General features: G+C 44.1%; 1 protein-coding gene across 2 annotated transcripts in view; it reads right to left on the bottom strand.

Annotated features, from left to right (window-relative positions):
- The window catches only part of SLC35F3 (solute carrier family 35 member F3), a gene marked incomplete at both ends in the record, with an annotated part of 180,951 nt that overhangs the window by 62,050 nt on the left and 94,003 nt on the right, over nt 1-24,898 (bottom strand). The window contains one exon of one of the 2 annotated variants that reach the window (XM_081998293.1): nt 7,050-8,022. The exons of the other annotated variant lie outside the window; for it this stretch is intronic. Coding sequence (XP_081854419.1) covers nt 7,050-7,125 — 76 coding nt within the window. Of the gene's footprint in view, nt 1-7,049; nt 8,023-24,898 lie in introns of those variants that run through there. 2 annotated transcript variants of the gene reach the window in all.

Below are 24,898 nucleotides of genomic sequence, written 5' to 3'. Positions count from 1 at the left end.
TTTTCTGAACTCTGGCTCTTATACTGAACTGCTTCTATGCTACAAATCCTACTGTCTGCAGTTGTCAGCCATTAGGAAAGAGTGACAACATTTCTGGCAGCCGAGGGAGCAAACCACATCCTGGGGCACATCACACACAGCATAACCAGCCGGTCAATAGAGGGGATTGTCCTGCTGTATTCAGCTTTGGTGCAGCATCACCTTGAATACTGTCTGCAGTTCTGGGCCCCACAATTTGAGAGGGATGTGAAGGTCCTTGAATGTGTCCAGAGGCGGGCAACAAAGCTGGTGAAAGGGCTGGAAGGAATGTCCCATGGGGAGCGGCTAAAGGCTAAGCATTGTCGTGTGATAGGATGCGTGGGAATGGTTCAAAGCTGCACTGGGAAGGTTTAGACCGGGCCTTAGGAAGCATTTCTTTTATCAAGAGGGTGGTCAAACACGGAACAGGCTTCCTAGAGATGTGGTTGATACCCCAAGCCTGTCAGTGTTTAAGAGGCATTTGGACAATGCCCTTAATAACCTTCTTTAACTTGGTCATCCCTGAATTGGTCAGGCAGTCGGACTACATGACCGTTGCACGTCTGTTCCAACTGAAATAGTCTATGATTGATGATGATCTATTCTTTTGCAAGAATTATAAAATGAAAATAGGAGACAATGTATGACACATTCTGGTGACTTAATAGTTATTTTTTACTAGTTCTTGTTCCAACTTCTCATGGGAGAAATCTATAATTAAATAGTTGGATTAGTAATCTGCTTATTGTTTGGGAGCAAATACATAAATCGATTCAAGATGACTAGAAAATGCACCTTGCTTCATTTAGGGATAAGTGGGTGAAATGTAATGGCCTGTCATCTATAGAAGGTCTGAGAAGACGATCCAAAGGTTGCTGTTATTCTTAAGTTCTGTCACTGTAAATGAAACTATTGTTTGTCCATACTGTGTACATATTGGATCATTTCAGCCACTAAAGTAAGGAAGCTTGGATAAATCTTTAATAACTTATCTTTCTGCTTTGTGATGCATTAAAGCTCCTGCTCTGGCATTAGTTTAGTAACATCAAAATAGTCTCATTTTATTTTTGTATCGTTTGGGGAGGGGACACACAGTGCAGAAGTAATGAGTCACCTCCAAACCTATAGCTTATGAGTTTGCACAGGCAAGATGGTATATGAAATAACCAGTGGGACACGATCAAAGATGAGCCAGCGGGAATCCCCAGCGAGTAAGCCTAGCACAGCTAAGAGCGGCTCATTTTGAGGCTGTTTAAAGCCTAAGAAAGCACGGTGCCATTTGGGAAGGGAGCCAGGTGTTATGCAACAAGAAACTCCTCGCCTTTGGAACAAGATCCTGGATAGCTGCTCAAGTACACTGTTGTGTCAACTGAAAATGGTGCAAGGAATAGGAAAACTGCTTTTCCATTGGGGGGTAAGTCACATTGACTTTACCCTATAGTAACAGAGCACATGCTGGCAGGTACCATGGAGGAGCAGACACACGGCAAATTTATGCTCCCATTCATTCCGGTAGCCGCATGCAAACTTGTTACCTTTACCTTCACCCCTAGATCATTCGCTCCATCCCAGCTCCGGTCAGGAGCGAGCGAAAGCTGCTACCACAGCTATGGAGCAAGCACAAGATACGTTTGACGGTCTCTGCCCTGGTCGTGAATGTTCACATCTAAGATTGTCTTCTGTGCAGGAAGACAGGCTGATCAAAAGTGATTATTTTGTAAATTACTCCATACAGAAGCCATCACGCACTCCTCGCAAAGGCCGCTTCAGTGAGGAAGCACACGCAAACCCACAGCCCTGGCTGAGCCGCCGAGCCACTGGCCTCTCCTGCTCTCCAGATGCTTCTGTTTTCTAGAACACACAAGCGTGGCACATCATTGCAGCCTTCCAGTACTTGAAGGGGGCTTATCAGAAAGGTGGGGACAGATTTTTTGGCAGGGCCTGTTGTGACAGGACAAGGGGTAATGGTTTTAAACTAAAAGAGGGCAGATTTAGCCTAGATATGAAGAAGAAATTTTTTACACTGAGGGTGGTGAAACCCTGGCCCAGGTTGCCCAGAGAGGTGGTAGATGCCCCATCCCTGGAAACATTCCAGGTCAGGGTGGACGGGGCTCTGAGTAACCTGATCTAGCTGAAGCTGTCCCTGCTCACTGCAGGGGAGTTGGACTAGATCACCTTCAAAGGTCCCTTCCAACACAAACTATTCTCTGTGTGATTCTGTGATTTCTACAGTGTACAGTTCTCACATTAAAAAGACCAGTATGCACAATTCTTGCTTCCACAAATGCTAACTCCTGGGTGAAATTTTCAAAGTCTGTCCTAGTGCTCAGTCAAAGTACAAACAAGTGCTGCCTGACTACCAAAACCTTTAGATGCCACAAGCAGAACACTGCTAATAGTTACACAGTATTTATCCAGAGATATATTTATGCAGCATTTCAGCTTATCTGCCAAAAAGGAAGTTTTACTGGAAATCTGAAGTCATGACTTCAGTAAAACAAGTCCTCTCGCACCCCTGTCGCATCCATTGGTGGCAGTGCCATCCCACAGCCAGAACACACGGGTGGGAAGTTTGGGGATCTGTTCATATCTATTGTTAAGTCTCTTCTCGCCTGCTCTGTGAAAAGATGTGCTGCTTGTTTTTAGACAAGTCGCTTCATTCTGCAGTTTCTTGGCTGCCCCATCTGCAAAATGAGGATAGGAAGAATCGCATATCTTAAGGAAGCAGACTGCCATTCAAGAAAGTTTTTGCTGTGCTTGGGATCTTCAGTTTGTGCTTGCTAAAGAAGTGAAAAATATTTATTATTAAAGTGATTACAGTCTTGATACGCTTGTGATGATTAATTCCCTGCAGGCATGCAATATATTAAAGGCCAAATTAATTTCTCATTTGCACTTGTACAAATTCCCTGGAACTCGTGATGCAGACAAGGTTACTCCAGCTGAGCATCTGGCAGAATCTGGCTCCACAGCAACTCAGTTTAGATATTCACATGTAGTAAGTGAAAGAGGAGAGGTATCATTTGCATTACAAGCAACTTTGAATATCACCAGTCACTCTTCCCAACAGACCAGTGCAGAGGAAACGTGCTATATGGGGAGGCTGCAACAGCATTTCTTTGGTGCTGGAGGCTTGGCAATAAGTACCTCTAATTAAGTGGAGGATGGGTTTTCCCCGGCAAAGCGATTGTCCTGCAGCTCCTCATGAAATTCAGGACGCAGAGCAGGGATGGAAATATTTACCTTGCCATGGAAGGGAATTCAGTCCTCAAAGCACACTGTGCTTTCAGGGTGAAACCAGCCAATTGGCTGGTCTGAGAGAAACGACCACTGCAGTATGGATGGAAACTGGTGAGAAAAAAGAACGTCAGAAAGATGGACAAGCACAAAGTAGGCACCAAGCCTACGTTTCTCAAAATATGAAGTGTGTGCAATGGTACCAGGCACAGAAAACACATGGTATGGTTACTGCCTGTCTGAGCGATGCATGTAGATACAGTTGTCTTGAAAAGTGCTGGTACAGCAGGCTCAGTGCATACTGATGATTCAATCTCTGAAATAATTCGAAATGGCAGTCACGCTTCTGAAGGCACACAAAGTCCTTATCTCCCTTTTAGAGCAAAGAAGCTACTGCACCAACAGGAAAGTAGAGGGAGCGCTGGAAGGCTTTACAGCAATGCATATCAATGAAAGGCTCCTCTTGGCTAACTACCTTAGAGTGAAACATATTCCTAGTGGTTCTGCCAAAGATCATTGAAATGCTTTGAGGGTGGGTGATAGGGGAGAAAATAATCATAACTAAGAAGCAGAAGAAAGTTTTGCTGTCTTGCTCTTGCAGCATTGGCTATGCTTTTGCAAGGGGCTTGGGCTACCAGAGAACTTCAGGAAGGCAAACCTTTGCCAGAGGTATGGCAGCTGGACCAAGGGAAGCAAGCAGTCCACAGTATGCCAACTGTTTCATTTTATTTTTGCCTATAACTACATCTTGGCTTTTTCATATGGCTCTAAACACCAGCTGGCAAAATTAGTCAATACTAGTCCGAAAGGAAATGTTGTCAATTGATTTGGCGAGAGCAGCTCTCAAACAAAGCCAGTTGTTTCATTAAAAGGAAGCAAACAGCAAAGGAAACACTCTACCTGCCTCTGTACAATCTCTGGGCCCTCATATGCCATCAAGGCAATTTAGATTTTGCCACTGATGATAGAGGAAAAAGAATCTGAAGTAAAGTGTATTGGGTTTGCATGGCAAGGTTTTGGCAGCAGGAAGGGGCTACAGGGGTGGCTTCTGTGAGAAGATGCCAGAACCTTCCCCTGTGTCTGATAGAGCCAGTGCCAGCCAGCTCCAAGACAGACCCACCACTGGCCAAGGCTGAGTCCATCAGGGATGGTGGTAGCACCTCTGGGATAACGTATTTAACAAGCGGGAAAAACACCCCTGCACAATTGCAGCCGGAGAGAGGAGTGACAATATGTGAGAGGAACAGCTCTGCAGACACCCAGGTCAGTGAAGGAGGAGCAGGAGAGGCTCCAGGTGCCGGAGCAGAGGTTCCCCTGCAGCCTCTGGTGAAGACCCTGGTGAGGCCGGCTGTGCCCCTGAAGCCCATGGAGCTCCACAGTGGAGCAGATCTCCACCTGCAGCCCAGGGAGGACCCCACGCCGGAGCAGCTGGATGTGCCCAAAGGAGGCTGTGACCCCAGGGGAAGCCCACGCCCGAGCAAGCTCCTGGCAGGACCTGTGGAGAGAGGAGCCCAGGCTGGAGCAGGTTTGCTGGCAGGACTTGTGACCCCGAGGGGGAGCCACGCTGGAGCCGTCTGTTCCTGAAGGACAGCACCCTGGGGAAGGGACCCAGGCTGGAGCAGTTTGTGAAGAACTGCAGCCCGTGGGGAGGACTCACATTGGAGAAGTTGGTGGAGGACTGTCTCCTGTGGGAGGGACCCCATGCTGGAACAGGGGCAGAGTGTGAGGAGTCCTCCCCCTGAGGAGGAAGGAGCAGCGGAGACAATGTGTGATGAACTGACTACAACCCCCATTCCCCGTCCCCCTGCGCTGCTGCTGGGGAGGAAGTAGGGAAAAATTGGAAGTGAAGTTGAGCCCGGGAAGAAGGGAGGGGTGGGGGGAAAGTATTTTGAGATTTAGTTTTTATTTCTCATTACCCTACTCTGATTTGATTTGCAATAAATCAAGTTAATTTCCCCAAGTTGAGTCTGGTTTTGCCCGTGACAGTAATTGCTGACTGATCTCTCCCTGTCCTTATCTCGGCCCACGAGCCTTTCCTTACATTTTCTCTCCCCTGTCCAGATGAGGAGCAGAGTGATAGAGCAGCTTTGGTGGGCACCTGGCATCCAGCCAGGGTCAACCCACCAGAAGAAGGAAAAGTCCAACTAGGTCAACAAAGTCCCTGGTGGGTGGCGATAGGGTATCTGACAGCTGGTATGCAGAGCGGAGATTGGAAATGCTTGAAAGGATTCAATTTTATGGCACAGGGAAAGATTGCACTGCTTCTCTTTCTATATAAGGTAGGTAATAAACTGTATTTGAACTGGTAGAGGAGGAATGAGATGACCCACATTTCAAAGCTGGAACCTGGTGGGTTATTATTATTTATGATTCATAAAGCATATGCAGTGCACCAAAAGAAAGGAAGATGTGCTTCCTGCCCAGAGGAGCCTCCAACGTGAACCTTGAGAGAAACGCTCTGCTGTGCACAGGGCTAACTCCAAGGGCTTTTATTTATTCTAATTATAGTGTATGAAGATCAGGCCTGCACTTCTTCTGGTCAGAAAACTGAGATCCCTTTTCCTATCTCTAGAGCAGGTGGTTTTTATGTCAGGGGAATGCAACAGCTGTGTTCTCCCTGAACTGAAGTAACAATCTGCAGATAGTCCTGATTTTCCACTTATACTTGTTGATTTTAGTTCCTTTCCCTCTCTCGGGCATTTCCACATTTTCTCACTTTCTCCTCCGCAGAGCTATTGCTACCATGTTTTCTTTTCCTTTCCTTGTTCTTCAGTTGCTCAATACTACTTTTTTCTTCTTCATGAGCTTTCTGTAGAGTCTCACATTCATATTTTACCTCTTACCATCCAGTTATTCCCTTTTTTGAGTTGTTCTTCCTCTTTGCCTCATCTTGCTCATCCCGTTCTGCCTCTCCTCCCTCCATTCCTCTCAACCAACTTTTCTCCCTCTCACCAATCCCATTCTCTCAACCAGCTACCACATCCCTCAAAACAGTGGCTCCCTCTTTGCCCTTCCTTCATGAACTGAGCTCTCCACCCCTCAGATGGGCTCCTCTTCCCAATCTGCACCCTCCTTCTGTTCCTCCTGCCTCCACATGACCCCTTCCATCTCACCTAGTCTGCCTCTCTAGGACATGGCCTACAGGTTTCTACCCAAGATCATACCTTCTCACGCCAGAGCTTCAGAGTTCTCTGGGAGACCCTCCTGAACACATCACTGCCCTTTTCAAGGACCCCAGCCATGATTCCTGAAGGTCTCCAAAAGTCCCCGTGCTCCCTGAAGGTCTGCCAACCCCTCCTGCTGCTGTTGGGCTCCTAATTATCCTTCCTAGCCACAGACCCCCCCAACCCCACCGCTACCATGCAGCTGGATTTGCAACCAGAGGCGAGGACAGATGGAGGTACCTCCCATGGAGGTTCAAATCCCTTCAGCACCCTCCCTCCCTCTTGCCAGGGGTCCCGCTAGGCAGGTACTTGCCCAGGGGTTTGGGGGTCTCCTCCAGGAGAGGAGCTCTGCCCCTGGAGCGTGAGGGGAGGAAAGAGCCGGGGCAGAACGGGGCGGGGGACGGGGCTGGACACCGGCAATGCCCGGCGGCGGGGGAGCTGCGCGACCCGTGGGCGGGCGGCGGGGACACCCGCCGCCCGCCCACGGGTCGCGCAGCTCCCCCGCCGCCGGGCATCGCTCCACCACCTCACCCGATCGTCCCGGAGCATCCCCCGTCGCGGTACCCGGTAGTCCCGGAGCATCCCCCTTTGTCGGTACCCCCGTGTCCCGTTCCCGGCGCCGTCGTTTACCTTCCACTTTGGTGAGGGTGAGGACGGGGCTGTTGCAGGCGCTCAGGGGGGCCACCCTGGCCGAGTGCTTCTTCATGGCGAGCCCGTCGCCGGCGGCAGCTCCCCGCCGCCCAGCGCCTACATCCTGGCGTCGCCGGAGCCCTCCCCGGCGGCGTTACCCCCCCACACCCCCGGTAAGGCTCCCGGCCCGCCGCCCTTTGCCGCAGCACCGGGCGGCGGCGGGGGCTGGGGCTCGCCCGCTCGCTCGCCCGCTGCCGCTCGGGGCTGCTGCAAACCCGACGTCACCGGCCCGCCTCTCCCCCCCCTTTCCTCCTCCTCCTCCTCCCCAAGGGCTCGCGGGGCCGCCCCCCGGGTCGGGGCGGAGGTGGCGCCCGCCCGCGTCGTGGCTGCCCCGGGGCCGCGGGAGCCTTCCCCGGACACCGCTCCGGTACGAGCAGGCGGGGAGCCCGCACCGTAATGCGGCTGCGGACACCGCTGCTGGGCCAGGGCTTCCCCAGCCGGCCGGGCTACCGGCCCCGGCGATTTCTGCCGGCGCTGGGCTACTGCAGCGCACGGCCAGGGCTCCTGCTTCGGTTCGTTCTCGCTGTCTTACGGGAAAGCGTAATTTACACTCGCCAAACTATTGGGTTGGGTTTTTTTTCATTTTTATTATTTGCCCGTATTATATCCCTCCTTTATTCTCCTTCCAGCCCAGTCACTATTGCGGGTCGATTTTCACCCGTGCCTTTAGTGATTTCTACCATGCTTTCCACACCCTTTCCGTTCCTGCTGTGTCCTTTCTAGGAGGGAGCCCAAAATGAGACACGGCATTCAAGATGAGGATTCGCCACTGATTTATCAATAATATTCCGATACTTGCAGTAGCATACTCTACAGCTTTCTTAACACAGCTTACCAACTTCTTTTTGAGGCATGAAACAAAATACCCACAAGTTAGACAAAATGCGGTATTTCACAACTGGATGCTGCTCATATATAGCAACTTTTTACAGTGGCTTCCCCCTGCCGCTGAAATAATTTTAAGATCCCAGTCGTGTGGTAGTCATACTCCAACAATGTGTAGCTTTACCCTTCTGTCGATATGCAAAAGTCTTTTTTTTTTTTTTTGCAAAAAAAACATCCAATGCAAGTGGATGAAGGAGAGAACAGATTCTAATGAGCGAATATGAAACATGTAAAAAAGATTATATAGCTGTAAGCAAAAAATCGCATTTCATGAGATGCTGAGCACTCCTCACCCTTTACGCCTAGTGATTTCTTCTGTGGATATGAAAATACTTGGCACATTTACCAGGTTCAGATACATTATGTGTCAGCAAAGACGCAAATACTCAACATTTCTGAAGATTTGGTCAAATTAAAATGAGCGTACTTCGCAAACAAGACCAGGCAGCCATCAATACTCTACAAACATTCCAAAGTATTTGTTAATTATATAAATACCAGCTATTGAAAAGCAGCCCCGAGAGACTGTTCAGCAAACCGTGGGAAAACACCACCTTACTCATGTCATCTGCACAGCTTTTATATATTTAAGAGGCGAGCTTTCTTGGTGAGTCAGATCCGGACTGTTAGTTTGCACAGGTCTCCTCTGGTGATCTGCTGTGCCTGATGAAGCTCAGAGGTGGTTTGCATTTCCTATGCCTCTTCCATGTCAGCCTATTAAAATAATCATTAGGCTCCTTTCAAAATGATTCTTCTGAAGAGTATATTCATGTGCTCCGTGCTAAGACCACAAAAGCTCGGCTTGGTCAAATGAAAAAAACCCTGGCTTTCATGGTTATTTCAAGGCCTTCTTAGTAGAATTATCCGATCCATTCAGCTTCCTGTGATGTTACAGATCATAGGCATGTTGGGGACTGTGGGTCCATCCACTGCACTATTTCATCTCGGAGTCCAATGAGTTTCTGATCTTTGAAAGAAGTTACATAAAAAGAAGCAGATCTCACCTCGGATGGTTCTGTCCACGAAATATTTTGCAATGTTGCAGTGCCTTTTATCTGAGGATTTCAAAGCACATTATAAAGTATTAATTAATTTTACACTACCTCTGTGAAGAAACTTCAGGCTCACCGGTGGGTAAAATACAGCCACAGAATGTCTCGCTCAGATTCAGATAACCAAGTAACATGAGTGAGGAACAGAACCCAGATAACCCTGGCTGGCTTCTGCTCTGAGCTTAGCTTCCAGGATCATCTGAGACTCTGCTACGTAAGCAGGAAACTACAAAATCAGCATTTATATCCAAATTTAACCTACTTTTCCTAGAAGTAAATGGCTGTGCAAGGCAGGACAATCTCTACTGGCTATATCTTGCAATCAATGGGACATTTGTAAGAATTAAAAGGATATTTATTAAAAAGTCGGCGTTGCTGCGCACTTACACCCTCTCCTTTCTGCAAGGTTTATGCTCTCTTATTTTTTAAAGCAAAGACACAGTAAGTACATTATTTTACTTGGGGGATGGTGCTGCTCACCGAGAGAATCACATTGAAAACAAGACAAAATTTTTTTTTTTTTGATGGCATGTTATTTTAACTCCACATATATTTAATATTGCAGGATTTGTAGAGTTGTTTCAGGCTTGCAATGTTTTATTTAAGCCTAGAACTCCAAATGTCAGAGACTTGTACGGCAGTGACTGTCTCCTGCGGCTGGCTGGACCTCTGCTTGCCCAGACGAGCGGGGTGCGCAAGTGCACTGCTTAGCAGAGACTGGGCACCGCCACCCGCTGGTGCTGCGAGGCAGCTTAGGAGGCATCAAGCTTTCAAACCTCCTGTCCTCCTCCCTCCTCTGATGATGCCTTGCACGACACCTTGCAGCACTGGTGTCTCCTCAGTGTTCAGTTTAGTCACCCCAGAGGAGCTTTCAAAGGCACCGAGGACAATTAGCACCCAACCAAGACAGGTTTCAAATTGGGGATAGGACGTCTAACCACTTACGGGTTTTTGGAAATCTTTTGCCCGACGCGTGCGTGGAGTATAGCGGGTTGGGGCTGATGCAGTCTGATTCGGCTCTGCTCGACCCTGATGCCTGAGCATTTTAACTCCGTCAGTCTCTGATTTCTCTTGCCGCCCTTACAGGCGCACACACTTACACCAGAGATCCATACTAGGCCCCCGTCTTACGCTGTGCATAAAAATATCAGCCACATACTACAATAACAAAAAGTTGTGTTTGTTTAATGAAGGCTAGGGTGCCTGAGGACTGTGTTCCAGGGCCTCTACGGTGAGGGCTGCATTTGGCAACAGGCTTGTTATTTTCTGTAACTTGTATCGCGCTGCAGCCTCCCCACCTCCCTAAGCCTTAACACATTTGCTGCTGGATTACATTTCATTTAATTTACAGTAAGCATCTTATGGTATAAGCAATGCAAAACTGATGCACTCAGGGTAAAATTTCAAGTCAAATTTATGGCTTTTTTCCTTTACACCACCACTCCAGTATTCACGAGGCAATGGAGGAGAAGCTGGTGGATGTCTGGGCTGCAGACAGCTTACAAATGTGGAGAGGAAACTCTCAAAGCTTGGGAAGTGGAGAAAGCAGACTTTCCTTTCTGATCAAGAGCAAGAACGCTTCATGTGAAAAAGGCAAGGTCATATTAAAAATCCAGGCTAGGATAGTTAGAATTTGCCCAGTTTAAAGAATTTGTAGAATTTGTAGTTTGATGGAAGTGGTTTTCCTAGAGTCAGTTACCTTTCTTCATTTCAGATTAAGAAATTATAGTCGTTACGTTGGGTTTTTTACACATAACAACCTATATATGAGTGTGCTAACACCCAGCAACATACTGCTATTAAAGTCATGTATCATCACCACTTTTCTGAAAGGTTTCTTATTGACACAGAAAGGTAGATTCAAGACAGAACTAAATTCTCATAGTTTTGTGTGGTACAACCTTTGACTTTTATCCCATTAGCTAGTTTGTTTAACCAATATGAAACACGTGCCCAGTTGGTAACGGGCACAGCTGGTATTTTTCCAGTTCAGACATTTTTGTGTTTAGTGTATTCATTAATAGGACATTTATTAATTTAAGTGCTTGCCTTACCACTGAGGACAATAATTGTTGTGCTTAGCAACCCTAAAGGAAATGGAGTGTGGACTTCTACTTGTGTAGCCAATTTCCTAATAGGCTCCATCTCATGCCAGAATGAATTCATCTGCCAGCAGTAAAATGCATGCATTAAAACCTACCCTGCCCACAATCTGTCAGGAACAGATCATCCTTTCCTCTAGTTTATTTGAAGTTATTTGGTGAATATTCTCCACAAATAATTATTAGTCTGTTCCACCTGAATGCCTTGTTAGTTTTGTTTGGTACTGTCTAATAATCTAATAACTTTCTAATCTGTTTTTATTTCCCGACTAAAAAAACATAGATGTCAAAAGCACATTTCCAGCACAAATAATAGCTATTTCGGAAGTGATGTCTGCTATCCTGCAATCATTCTGAGACCTGCATATGCGCTGTCTGGTGACCATCCACCACTATTCTGTTTGCATGCCTCCCACCTTCACAACCTCCACTCAGAACAAATTCACATTTTTGTCAAATTCACATACAGTATTTCCCTGCAATATTAGCCTAGCTGTCAGCTGTCAGGCTTTCCAGTCTTCCCTATTCCAAAACAGTTCAGTTGCTTTCAGTATCATGTTGTCTTGAGTTCACAGAACAAGGCAGTGAAGAGAAAAGGAAGGATTGAAACCTGCCTGGCTAGAGGTGTGTGCCAGACTGCACCGCTATAGAATTACCGCTATACCTGAATGCCTTTCTTCAAATTTGATCAGATATTGGTCAGAGTGCTACAGATAACAGTCAAATCTGAGGTGTCCATAAAGGCTTCAGATTGTATATATGACCATATATCCAACAATTCCTTGACATGGATGCAAAGACCTGGAGAGAATATCTTCCTCATATTTTTTTTAACATTCTATTTATAACTGCTGTAAGCATTACTAGAGGAGAAGGCACTGATGAATTTTATTTCCAAATCTCATAGAATAGTAACTGTTTCCAATATTTTCCGAGAAGCTCTCCTGGTTTTGTGCATAAGGAACAGCTGCATTCCAAATAATACTGGTGAATTCCACAAAACGTAAGGAAAAAAAGCTAGTTTAAGTCTCAGAGTTTCAACACTGGACTACAGAACTTTAATTTTCAGGTTTGTGCTTTAGGATTTTGAAAGGAAACATTCATGTCTTAACCATGTTTTGGAAGGGAAACATTTTGTCAATTTTTATGTTACTTTGAATTTTAAAGAAAAGTTAATTCAGTGCTCATAGGTGGGTATGGGATTGTGAAATTCTGTGAATGAAGCCTGACATTTAAAAGGGAATCAGATGTTTGCCAAGCTGCTTCAAACCTCTCTGACACTGCTGGGGGTCAAGGGCATCCCAAAGCCACTCAGTCTCAGTCTTCATTGTCCTCAGCAACACAGGGGAAATGAGCACTGGTATCAGCCCAGGGAAATACTTCCTCAAAAACGGACATGCAGGAGAAATATGAGAGAGACTATTCATTTTCTGAAGGCCACTGGGTCTCCTACGACTGACCATAGATCGAGAACAGAGGTTTAAAGGTGAACGGCCCCTGAATACAATGCCAATTCTCACAGCTCTTGTCACGATTACATGGTGCCCAGGTAGCTCCCTCAGCGGACTGGCTCTACACCTCTCTACAGGTGCAGTTTAAGGGAACTGTCCAGTTTTGGACCAGGTGGCCTCAGGAACAACCCATCATGTGGCGACTGTGATTGTTCAGCGAGGCCACCTGCAAGGCTTGCCTTTAGGAGCTGTGTCCCATAATGAAATACAGCGATCAGACTATCTAAATGTATAGCACTTCTTGATATTAGTGGTGGGAACTGTGCAGTTGTGGCTGGAGACGAGAAAGTAGTGTTCTCATATCCTAACAGCCTGGCAGTTTTTCTAATGACCCTCCTGGGTTTATCTGGCGATTGCTTTTCCTTGCATATTTGCATATGGGATGCTGTCTAACTACAAGCCCTTAATGACCCCAAATCATACAAAATTGTTATGCCATCATTATGCCATCAATATCAACAATTCAGTAACAACAGTTTCTTAACCCTCTCATTATCTAGGACATATACAGTATTAAAAATTACTGGACATCACCTCTACATTATTCACTACCAGCCCATTCCCGGCCAGTTGTCTTTGTAAAGCACTGGGTATGAAATGCACTTAAATGTAGTTGCGCATGTTTTCCACCATCAGAAACAGCGTGTAAGCTGTGTTAAACCTCTTCTGCTGTAACACCCCAGCTTAGGAGGACCTGACTCTTCTAGTAAAGCTGCAAAGGCCATAGGACCATGTTTGGCAGTAGCTCACACTTCTAGCATTGTAAAAAAAAAGGTGAAAAAGATTTGAAGTTGGAACATATGAAAACAGAATTTAAAAATCTAAAACCTAAAAACAGGATTAAAAATCTATTGTTCAGAATCTGGCTCAGAAAGAAAAGAAAGATATTCAATCTGCGAGGCAAGTCCTCAAAGAAAAGGTTCTTTCAGAATTGACTTAGCGTATAAGCATATGCTCCTGGGCTCGAACACACAAGCAGAGACCATGAGAACTGAAGACAGAATCACTTTTTTTTTTTCTTCTTCTCACCTGAATATTTACAGAACTCTGCACTGCCCTCCCAAGTAGTATCAGGCAGGAAAAGAACAAAAAATGACATGAAAAAGGGCCATCCAAAGAACTTTCAGAAAATAACAGTAAAGACACTTCCAAGCAAATGCATCCTGTATTTCAAGTCATCCTTTTTGGGGACAGTGCTCTGGGCTGAAAATCATGATGTCTGTCAAATTTAAGTTTTACTGCTAGCTGCTTGAACCAAAGATTAGGTAGGATGTAAGCACTCCCAGTGGCCTGTGGACTGAAGAGAATTTCAGCCTACAGAAATAACTTGCCAGATATTTGCCAGGAAGAAAATTGCTGCCTATCTAAAATCCAAAGGTGTGTAAGAGCCAGCAGGTCCGGACCGATTCCTGTGTTGCCCTTTTACCAGGAAGACTGATTTTAAAAACTTTAAATAATTACATTTTTCCTGTTCTCCTCTGTATATTCTGCACTTTGTCTTTCTTCTTGCTTTTTATGTCAATATTTCTCTTGTTCCTTTTTCTTGCATTGTCTTTTCCTTTGTCAAATTCCTCCCAGTGCTAACACTAAAAAGCTTGCAATATGAACTGAATGCCACATCCACGTATGAAGTTACACAGACAAACAGAAAAAACCATTCAACTTTGGGTTTATTTTTTATTGTTCATGTCCATGACAACCCTTAATAGCTAGTACTGGGATTGTTGGAGGTGTCTTAGACCTCACAGCTTCAAAGTAAATTCGCTGCAGCTGTCCAGAAGCTGTGCACCTCTCAAGCTCTCCTACCCTTTGCTCTGTGATTTTAAGCACACTATCGGTGCTATGTCCAGAAGAATTCAAGATGAGGATGAAAAATAATGCCCTAGGCACAGCCTCTCCCCAAATTTCCCAAGTCTGCCCTGCTTCCTCACAGGACCTCCAAGTGAGGTGTGTCAGAGGGGGCTTCTGGGTTAATTCTCGGGAAGCGGCAAGTGAGATCCCTGGAAGCAACAGGCTAATTTTCCTGGGACCTCTCAGTGAAATGCTTAACGTAAGTAGCTGTGCTGATTGCCCTCAGAGAGACCATTCAGTTTGGCACATTGAGTTCCTCCTTCAATCGTAGATTTTATTTAAAAGGCATTATACAGGATGAACCTTTTAGCACCAAGTGCTTTGTAATTATATCCTCCCTCCCCTGCAAGCCTAATCACTCCAGCCTTCCACTCCTGGAGAGGCTATTTGCTTCTTCTTGAGCCCACTGGCTACTTCGGTCTTTTTTGGGGGCTTCTCCTCTTGCTTCTTTCAACCGCTCTTAAGGGAGATATTAATACAGATGAGCCACAGCTATTTTGTCATAATATGAGACAGCAACATAAGCCTGCTTCCTAGAAGATTATCTGCCTTCAAATATTGGGAAAAGGAAAAGGGAGAGAATGCTGGGGTGGGAATGCCTATTGTACCATCTAAAAGTACCCACTGGTGTGTGCTACAAGCAGTGGCAGTGCAATCCTCCCACTCTACTTCAGGCTCTGCCATTACCATGACACAGGGGGTGAGTTAAGTTTCTGCCGCAAGTTAACTCATGAGTACCCTGGGATGTAAGTCAGCTACTTCCTTAATGTGCTTTTGAGGTCCTATGCTGCAAAGCCCTGAGAACAGCCAATCATTATTGTTATTAAACACTTGGAGTATATCTAACAGGCTTGCTATTTATAATTTATCACCCTTTCTTAATAAAGAAGATGAATTTATTACTAGTACAGAGGGTGCACTAAAAAAATTTTTTTACTAGCTCTAAAAAATTACATACATACTGACCAGATATTGCTGAGATGGTCTAATGATTTCAGCAGATATAGGGGAACCACAGCCTGAGGGTCTGTGAAGGACGTCAGGAAAGGACCAGGGAGAAAGTGATGGTTTCTCTTCGTAAACTCTCGTGCTTCTCTCTATTTTTAGCTGGGACTATACTGTGGCAGACAAATTTGCTACAGATATCTTCTTTTCCCCCCACCCACCTGGGCACAAGGTATGTGTGCTGTTTGTGGAGGTTCTGTATGATACACAACTTTCATACTTTGTCAGCTTGATTCCTGCCAACCTTTAGGAGTTTGCAATTTACATATCGTTGCAAAAAGCAGAGATTTCTACAATCTTCCTCGGGACATGAATGTCCATTGGTGGATCTTGTCTGTTTTTCTCTTGGAGTACGAGAAGAAAGCAGGTATAACAATGGGTTCTTGCTGTCTCTTGCTAGCCAGTAATTGCTAAATCTGTACAGATTTTGTTGAAATAGGCATGACAGTTCTTTAAAATGCTGGAGTAGAAACTTCAAATTTCATGCTTACGTGACAATGGCTGTTGAGCATTGAAGATGTGTCATTCTATGCCGTAAGCCCTGTATTTTACACAATAACAAGACAGCTCTTTATAAAGACCTTCTGCTGCTTATCATTAATCCCTCAGCTTCTAGACTGGATTTGGCTAATGCTTTTGGGGAATGAATCTGGATCATTAATTAACAGTACCAGGGATATCTGTAATAAGATTATGCACATAGTTTTACATTCCCATGACTCAGCCGATTTTCTTTTGAACTAACAGGAGCTTTGCCATTGCACTCAATGCACTCAACACTGGGACTGTCATTGCTGATAAAACAGTAATAATAAAACAGCTAAAAAGGAAACTACATTTTAAAAGTAGACAAAAATATTAGCTTATAGAGCAGAAGGAGGGAGGGTCACAATAAGCTATGAATCCATAGGAAAGCTAAAAAGGGCAAAGTATTAGAGAGAAATATCCAAGACAGAGAAGGAAAGAGAGGACCACCAGACAGGATAAGTCAAAGACAGATGGACAGTAGTTCAGGTAAGCATCAGAACACAAATGCAAAACACACTTGGAATCAGAAATAAGAAGAATATTGGGTTAATTCAGAAAACCTGAAGCACCTGCCTGTTGTGAGGAAAGTCCATGTGTGCTTTAGATAGAGCATGGGAATTCAGCTGATCCTGTTCCTTTCAGCTGGAGTGAAAAATAGGCCACTAAAAGCACAGATTTCTATTACAAGGAGGCTTCTTGTCCTATGATGTGTTGTTTGGGGTTAATGTGTATCCTTGTGCAAAGAGACTTCCAACTTGTTCTTTAGCTGCAGTTTGATCCTTTCACCGTGGCCACCAGGACAAATTCTTTGGAGAATCCATCTGATTTGTATCCCTCCATCACACAAAGCAAACCTGTCAGATACAGCCACAGGAGTGCTCGCCGGATGGCACACGGATATGAAGTAGGAGTAGTGGGGAGAAAACTGACCTGGCTGATACCCTATGGTTTTAGCACAGCCCTGGGGGAACATCAGCTTCTGGTGTCACTGGAGTGGGATGAGGCATACTCTGATCTTGGCGAGGAACTGGACAGATGCCTGGGTGACGGTAGGATAAGGGACCTGAGGGCAAGAGACAGCCTATCCATCTCACCCTCGACTGTACTGAGCCTCCATCAGGCAGGCTCCCGCCTCTGCACTGCCGGCGGAATCATTCGGCTGAGATCCGGAAACTTTCCCCGTGGGGTGACTGTTTGTGCTCCTCTTCCCTCTCCCACTCCCAGCAGATGCAGGTCTGCATCTCAGGTTAAATTTCCACCGAACTGTGAAGCAGCAGGAAGGCAGATATATAACCTGCATATTATTTCCACCAGTGTTCCCCCAAGTGTATATAAAACATTACTATAATTCTGTCCTAGGGTTCTGTTGATATTAACAAATCACTTGAATTTTGCTCTAAGTAATTAAAATTACAAGTACCTTTTATTGCAGTTGCAGGCAGGAGGCAAATGCGGCGGGGCCTTGTTATTCAGATATGTGTAATAATTCAGGCAGCAGCATATATTTCTTCAACTGCTTTTCTTTCAGAGAACGGTCTAAAGCCTTCAGCAATACAACACGCAGTTCCTGAAAGCTTCAAAACATAAATCTAGGTCCCATACCACCTAATACAAATAAATAGCACAAACACCAAGCAATTTTTTTCTGATTAACTATGTATAAAACACCTTGCAAATAACTTATAGCTGTTTCATGTAGTAACTCACTGAAAAGAAATAACTCTTCAATGTCAATTTAAACCTGGCTTGGGTATTAGCATTTCCAGGGCAAAATGTAAAACAAACTGAGAGTTGCTCATGGAGACCTGAAAAATAAAGCTTTAGACTGAGTCCAGGCTCTCTGGCTCTTTCAGACATCTCTAGGAATAAGTCAGCACTTCATCAGAAAGAAATATAAGACTTGCTGTTTGCTCAGTCTTTCCCTCACTAACGGGATTTGCTTTCTAGAGAGGATTAAAACAACAACAACAACAAATGCATAAAGAAAAGAAGGGCAAATCAGTAAGAAAATGCATTTATAGGAGACTGGAAGGTTACAAGGCCTCTCAGGCCCTATTTGCTCAAGCCTTTAGTGACTGTGTAGGGCACAGCACACATTAAATGTAGTGCATTTAAAGGAACTTTAGAAACCCTAATTGAAAAAACATATATACTCCCCAGGGCACAAGATTGTATATGGGAACTGACAAGCTTTTTCTTGGTTTCTTTTTCCCATCAAAAAGCTTATCTCGTGCTCTTTTCCAGATTGTTCAGATGAACAAGGAAGGTTGCGAATAGAGAAGCAGAAGCAGTGTCATGCCTGGAAGGCTTGAGTGAGATGGATGAAAGAATTAAAACACAGCTTTAAATCTACAAGGAGCTAAGATCACTGCATGACTAAACTTGAGATAAGTTTTTGCCAGTCAAGCAGGAGGAAAGATGCTTGGTTTTATTAACCAGGAACTCAGAATAGTTCTTGTCATCCCAACATTTAAGAGTTACTCATATAATCCCCGTGTAAAATAAGGCCATAGAAGGAGTATCTGTGGGAGACATTTTTTTGAATGATACTTTTGTGTCTGACAAAGCAAATAGGGCATCAGCGGACGATAACAATGCAAAGGCAGAAGACAGGCAGAAGCATACAGAACTTATTAGTACAATTAAGGCTACAGAAAAGGAGGACATGAAATACTAACACGGCAAATACTGGGAGTGCAAGTTGGCTTTGCTGAGATAAATGCAACAGAGCTCAATCCAAAACAGCATCCAAACAGATATTCACAAATAGCCTGCATCCATTTCATTATTTTAGGAGTGAAAAGATTTACTTGAAAATTACTTTAAAAAATAAGAATGTTTTTGCTGTCTAGACAGGATCCAGATGTGGATCCCTTAGGCCAATCTCTTTCTGCTAACTGAAGAAGCACTACAGGGAAACACCCCAAACTACAACTCTAACTTTTAGAGGAATACATTTAGATGAAATGTGGCCCTTAATTTCTATGTTTCAGGGTACATAAAACAGGATTAATAATAATACTCACTGCTTCATCTAAGTTAATGCTATATATTTTTTTAAAGAGTTCTGATCCTGCTCTCCCTCCTCTGACAGTGTATAATATACATAAAGATAACAAAATAAGCTGTTTGCACTTTAGTCAATCACCTACATTAAGCTTTGCCCAATTTAACTGCCAGTTGATGTCTTATTGCTAACTGTCTAAATCCCTAGGCAGCAGGATTGGTTTAAGTCCTTTTGCTTATAAGGCAACCTTCTGTATCTTGTAGAGGATCATACAACCACTCCAACAGATCTTATTTCTCGATGAAGACAACACCTAGATAATGACATTCTATTTGATCATTGTAAGTACATTTTCATTGAGCCAAGCTAGGCATTTTTATCTCTCTACATCCTTATCTCCCCCATATCTTATCAAACGTAACTTTATAGTATTTAATTGCTAATCAGGGAGAACCTTAAACTATTCACCCTTAAACAGTAGTGTCATCTGTTCATCACATGCTCTAACCATTAAATACCACTATAATTAGTGTTCAGCAGCTTGCATTCATTGAAAAAGCCCTCACCTGTGATGTGGATATTCCATTTCCACCTATCATTCCCTTCCTGGGCTATTGCATGCAAAGTGAAAAAAAACCCTGTATCTCTTATTTCACAGTGATTTTTACTCCTCCTACAATTAATTGTTTTTTGGTTTGTTTGTTTGTTTGTTTTAATTTTGGACTGAAGAGTCACGATGTCCTATTGCATTACCGGTGAAATGACTGCATTTCAGTATGCAGAGCTGCATAACAAGTTCAGCCAGCCCGGTCTCACATCCAGATAGTTTGTAGTTTCAAAATTGTTTTCTCTGCTTCAGGGGAAGTCACTCAAAAGTCACAGAAGGCTTTGTAAATGTTAGTGTGATGTCACTATATACTGGCAACAACCATGGTCATTCTGTTCTACCTTTCCTAGCTGTCCTTCATTCTTTTTACCCCATTCAGCATGAGGTTTATTAAAGTATTTTAACCTCCTGTGTTTTTCTGTGTTTTAACTGGAGAAATTGTACTTTCTTTTTTATTTCTAGCCCAAAATAAGTACAATGCATCTGGTATGATGAAATTGCTACCCATGAACATACCAAATGGGAGTAGGGAGGTTCTTTGCAACTCTGCAGGGTGCAGAATGCCAAATACTTAACAATTTGCCAGTAACAGAGGGGAATGTGAGACTATCTGCTGCTGGAATAGGACCATCTCAAAGAAAAACAGATCATTTATAAAATGTTAATGACTACAGAAATTCCGTCATTAGAATCACTGCTACTTCTGCTGCAGATAATACAGATGGATGAAAGGGAACAGAGAAGATCCTCCAGGCTTGCAGGAAAAATTTTGGCTGTTCAGCACTAAGGAAGATTATGAGAATCCAAAGTCTAAGCAAGAGTCAAAATACACCTGGATGTGGAAGGCAAAACAACTGTGGATAATACATAAGATATAAGACTGTGTCAGAATGGTTTATTATTAAACTCAAGCAAGGGCCTATTTTCTTGTGGCTTTCATTTTTCTTTTCAGACTTCCCCTCCTCAGCATATATTTCAATGTGAAGGAACCTTAGGGATTTGCCATGGATCCCAAGAATGATTTGAAATGAGCCTCAGAGTCACAAGAAAGAAGTGAGCATAGCACAAAATAATTTATATTATAATCACATAAATTAGCATATTGTAAGTCACCCGATTTTATCTCCCATGTCAGTAACGTGCCCTGATTCCTGATGATAACCATATATATTAGCAAGGTGGATGTTTTCATCAGCTGAAGCCAGGGCAATGGCAAGGGAAGGACTGCTTTCAAATGTTACGTCTTTTGATATATATGGTTATGGGTTTTTCTGCTGTATTGCATAGTTTATAATTTCATGGATACTATGCTTGTTACTGACATTACCCCTCAGCATGTTTCAATTCCAGGCCTCATACTTCGGAAAAGTGCCCAGGCACATAATCAAAACACCAAATAATGAAGCTTCAACTTCAAATGACTTAAGCACATCTTCAGAGCTCTGTATCTGATTGCAAAGTGATTTGCTGAGTGGGTTTAAGCAGATATTTAAAGCTAAGAATGTGCATCAGTGCTTTACTGACGCTGATTAACCTTCCTCCCTCTGTGTCATCTATTTGATTTAACCCTAGAGCACACGTGTTTCCCTTTCTTTCAGTTGACATTGCTGGGAGAACAGTGTAATCCACCCAAAAAGTCCCATCCTCTCTTGAGTCCTACTGAACTTATGGTCTCAGTATATTTTTCGTTGTAGGAGTCCCACAGTTTAGTTTTGCCCCATGTGAAAAATACTACTCTCCATTTCACAGCTGCTGCCTATATGTTTTACTGGGTAAGTAATCAAGAACAATTCCCTTTTTTTTTTGTTTTATGAGAAAACTCAAACAGGATAAGTCTGAAACATGGTCCCTAAACCATTTTTTATTTTGCCTGCACTCACCTTAGTCTCTCCTAATAACACTTCTCTAAATGAAACAACTTTGTCTTTCCATCCTCTTTTCATTCTGCAACTTCTCTATGAGTCTCATCTTTTCCCCACCTCATATTTTCCTATTCCTGCTGAAGTTGGTCTGTAAAAGGTTGGCCAAAACTGGCCACAACAGCTAAACTTGCTGTAATAAATTATGTATTTATAATTATGGGGAGTTATGCTACTTCAGTATGGAACCCCAAAAGACTTTGTGAGAAGAGTGTTTCTTTAAATTTGGTGGTCTGACTTAACGCGATTAGTCCTGCCAATAACTCTGACAAAAGTCAGAGAAAGAAAAGAAGGAGCTCAAAATACGAAGTCGCATTTTATTGTTTTTAATGTTAAGGAAGGGAGAGCGCTGGCTGTGTGTCTTTCTTGTAAGCCCATTTCTGAGACCAAAATGCTGTACAGGTAGTGCCTTTCATAATATGTAAATCGCATTTTCCTACACCAAGGAAGAAATGTTCACATTACAAATCATTCTGTCTAGGACAAAAAGAGGCTGCACGTAATTAGCAGGAGGAGACGGCTGTGGTAAAAAGTCACCTTTCCTATGAAGAGAGGCTTTGCACAGTCCAGCCTAGGCAGGCTTGAACAGTATTACAAGTACATTCATTATAATGTCTCAATTTGCAGCCAACCCAGGCTGCAAATACAATACATTTCCCTAAATGGATTAGTAAGAAAGCGGAGGTCCTAGAATTGCTTTGACGTATCATTTGTACATGTTAGAGTTGTCATCCTGACAACTCTAAAGTATTAGAGAAGCTCCAACACAGATTGTGTGCAGAGAGCCCACAATTTATTCTAGTCTACAATGAAGCATCCTGGATCTGTTGATTAGCCTTTGGCTATAACAGCTAAGAGATGTCTCAGAAAAAGTGAGAATATTTCACATACATCTTTGGTTTTATTTCATGTCTTCATTTTTTAACATTCCTATTTATAATGATGTTTTCAGGTTTATGATCAGAATGTAGGCTATTGCTTTGCTAGACAACACTCGTTTTCATTTACTTTATATCTGCCCACCCTTTAAGTCTCGTGAGACAGATACATTACTTTCTCAGAAGTAAAAGGTTCAAATAAAGCAGTACTACAGTCAGACTCTGGATGCCTGCAAGCTAAGGCATGGCTTGGACTTCCAAACAACAGCAGGTGAGAAAAGTGTGCACTGCTGTGGATGAACTGTTACCTGTGGAAAACCACATGGAAACAAGTGACAAAAAATCTGCATGAGCACCTTACACTGTCTTTAGAAAAACTGTTTGTGACAGAGCACAGGTGTCCTTCGGATTCCCAGGCCGAGCATGGGTATCTGGTGCAGGCGCAAGCCTCTTGCAGGCATTCGGGGAGCGACGAGAGGAGATGTGTTTGCTTGGGCACCCGGGAGCTCTGTAAGCACAAGGTCTTGCTCAGCCATCCCAGGTGAAGACCTCAAGACTCCTACAGCATTTGACAGTGATTTTAGGCAGAATTTGTGAGTGAGTACTTCTCTCCCTGCTGCTTCTGTGGATGTGTTCAAAGAATTTCAGTGAAGCAGAAAGGCTCCATTCTCCCCTTTGGAAGCTCAGTTTGTTACTTGCATGAGGAGATGCCCTGACTCTCCTGAGCATATCTGCACAAGCCTACTGTGTAAACAATATCTGTTGATCCTCAAAAGTAAGGTATCTGCAGTCTGGTCTTAAGGGTGAGATCCAAATTCCACAGCAGCCAACAGAAAGGCTACTGCTGATATCCATGGAAGTATCACTCCTGGCTTAGGCAACTTTGGGTAACTCACCAAATACTCAATTGGTCTATTCCGACTGAAGTCTGTGGAACTGTAGCAGAAGAGAAAATGTCCTAGAGCAGGAAGGATCCAATAAAGTCACTATTTTTTCAGCAGTGAACTGGAATGTTGAGAGCTGACAAGCTTGAGGAATGGGCCTGCGTGAACTTCATGAGGTTCAACAAGGCCAAGTGCAGGGTCCTGCACCTGGGTGGGGGCAACCCCCAGTATCAATACAGGCTGGGGGATGAAGGGATTGAGAGCAGTCCTGCAGAGAAGGACTTGGGGGCACTGGTGGATGAAAAGCTGGACATATCCCAGCAATGTGCGCTCGCAGCCCAGAAGGCCAACTGTATCCTGGGCTGCATCCAAAGCAGCAGGGCCAGCAGGTTGAGGGACGTGATTCTGCCCCTCTACTCCACTCTGGTGAGACCCCACCTGGAGTCCTGCGTCCAGCTCTGGAGCCCTCAGCACAGGAAAGACATGGACCTGTTGGAACAGGTCCAGAGGAGGGCCACAAAAGTGATCAGAGGGATGGAACACCTCTCCTGTAAGGACAGGCTGAGAGAGTTGGGGTTGTGCAGCCTGGAGAAGAGAAGGCTCCAGGAAGACCTTATTGCAGCCTTCCAGTGCTTAAAGGGGGCTTAGAAGAAAGGTGGGGACAGACTTCTTAGCAGGGCTTGATGCAACAGGACAAGGGGTCATGGTTTTAAACTAAAGAGGGTAGATCTAGACTAGATAGAAGGAAGAAATTTTTCACGATGGGGTGGTGAAACCCTGGCCCAGGTTGCCCAGCACAGTGGTAGATACCCCATCCCTGGAAACATTCAAGGTCAGGTTGGATGGGGCTCTGAGCAACCTGATCTAGTTGAAGATGTCCCTGCTCATTGCAGGGGGATAGGACTAGATGACCTTTAAAGGTCCCTTCCAACCCAAAGTTCTGTGATTCTATGATTCTAAGAGTGCTGGAAAGTGCAGAAGATTTTCAGTGGAGGTTGAAAGAACCACAGCAAGGGATTAAAGAGCCCAGGATTGTCTCATCTATGAACAGCTACCTGACACCTGATCTTCAGATAAAATAATTATATGGGAACTATATGAAATATGTGGAGGTATTCAGAACATCATATTTATAACCTGTACATATGGCATATTAAAATGTATTGTAAAAACATTTTCACATAGATGCATTATTGCCAATGACATACTGTATAGTGACTTACTTTGCACTTAAGCTGTGGCCTATCTCAAATACTTTGGTTTGATCCTTACCATAAAGGCAATAGAAAATGCTGCTCTGTTTTTTATAAAATGTCTTTGTCAAATCACTAGAATTGAACTCTAAGTCACCCAAATGTGTTAGACTTTCACACAAAGCATGATAGGCCTTCTCCTCCTCACTCAGCCGTTTCAGCTGGTTGTTAACAATCACTTTGAGATTGTCCTGATTTGGCTCTCTCAGTTATGCCTTTCGGAGCTCAGGCAAGACATTCTGCTTGCAGTATTACTAGGGGTACGTGGCATTTGTTGTGGTCAAGCGTGGTTGTTAGCGTGGAGCCG

The sequence above is a fragment of the Phaethon aethereus genome (assembly GCF_964289735.1).
Source record: "Phaethon aethereus genome assembly, chromosome: 3".
Taxonomy (NCBI): Eukaryota; Metazoa; Chordata; class Aves; order Phaethontiformes; family Phaethontidae; genus Phaethon; species Phaethon aethereus.
This window is presented reverse-complemented; position numbering and strand designations above follow the sequence as displayed.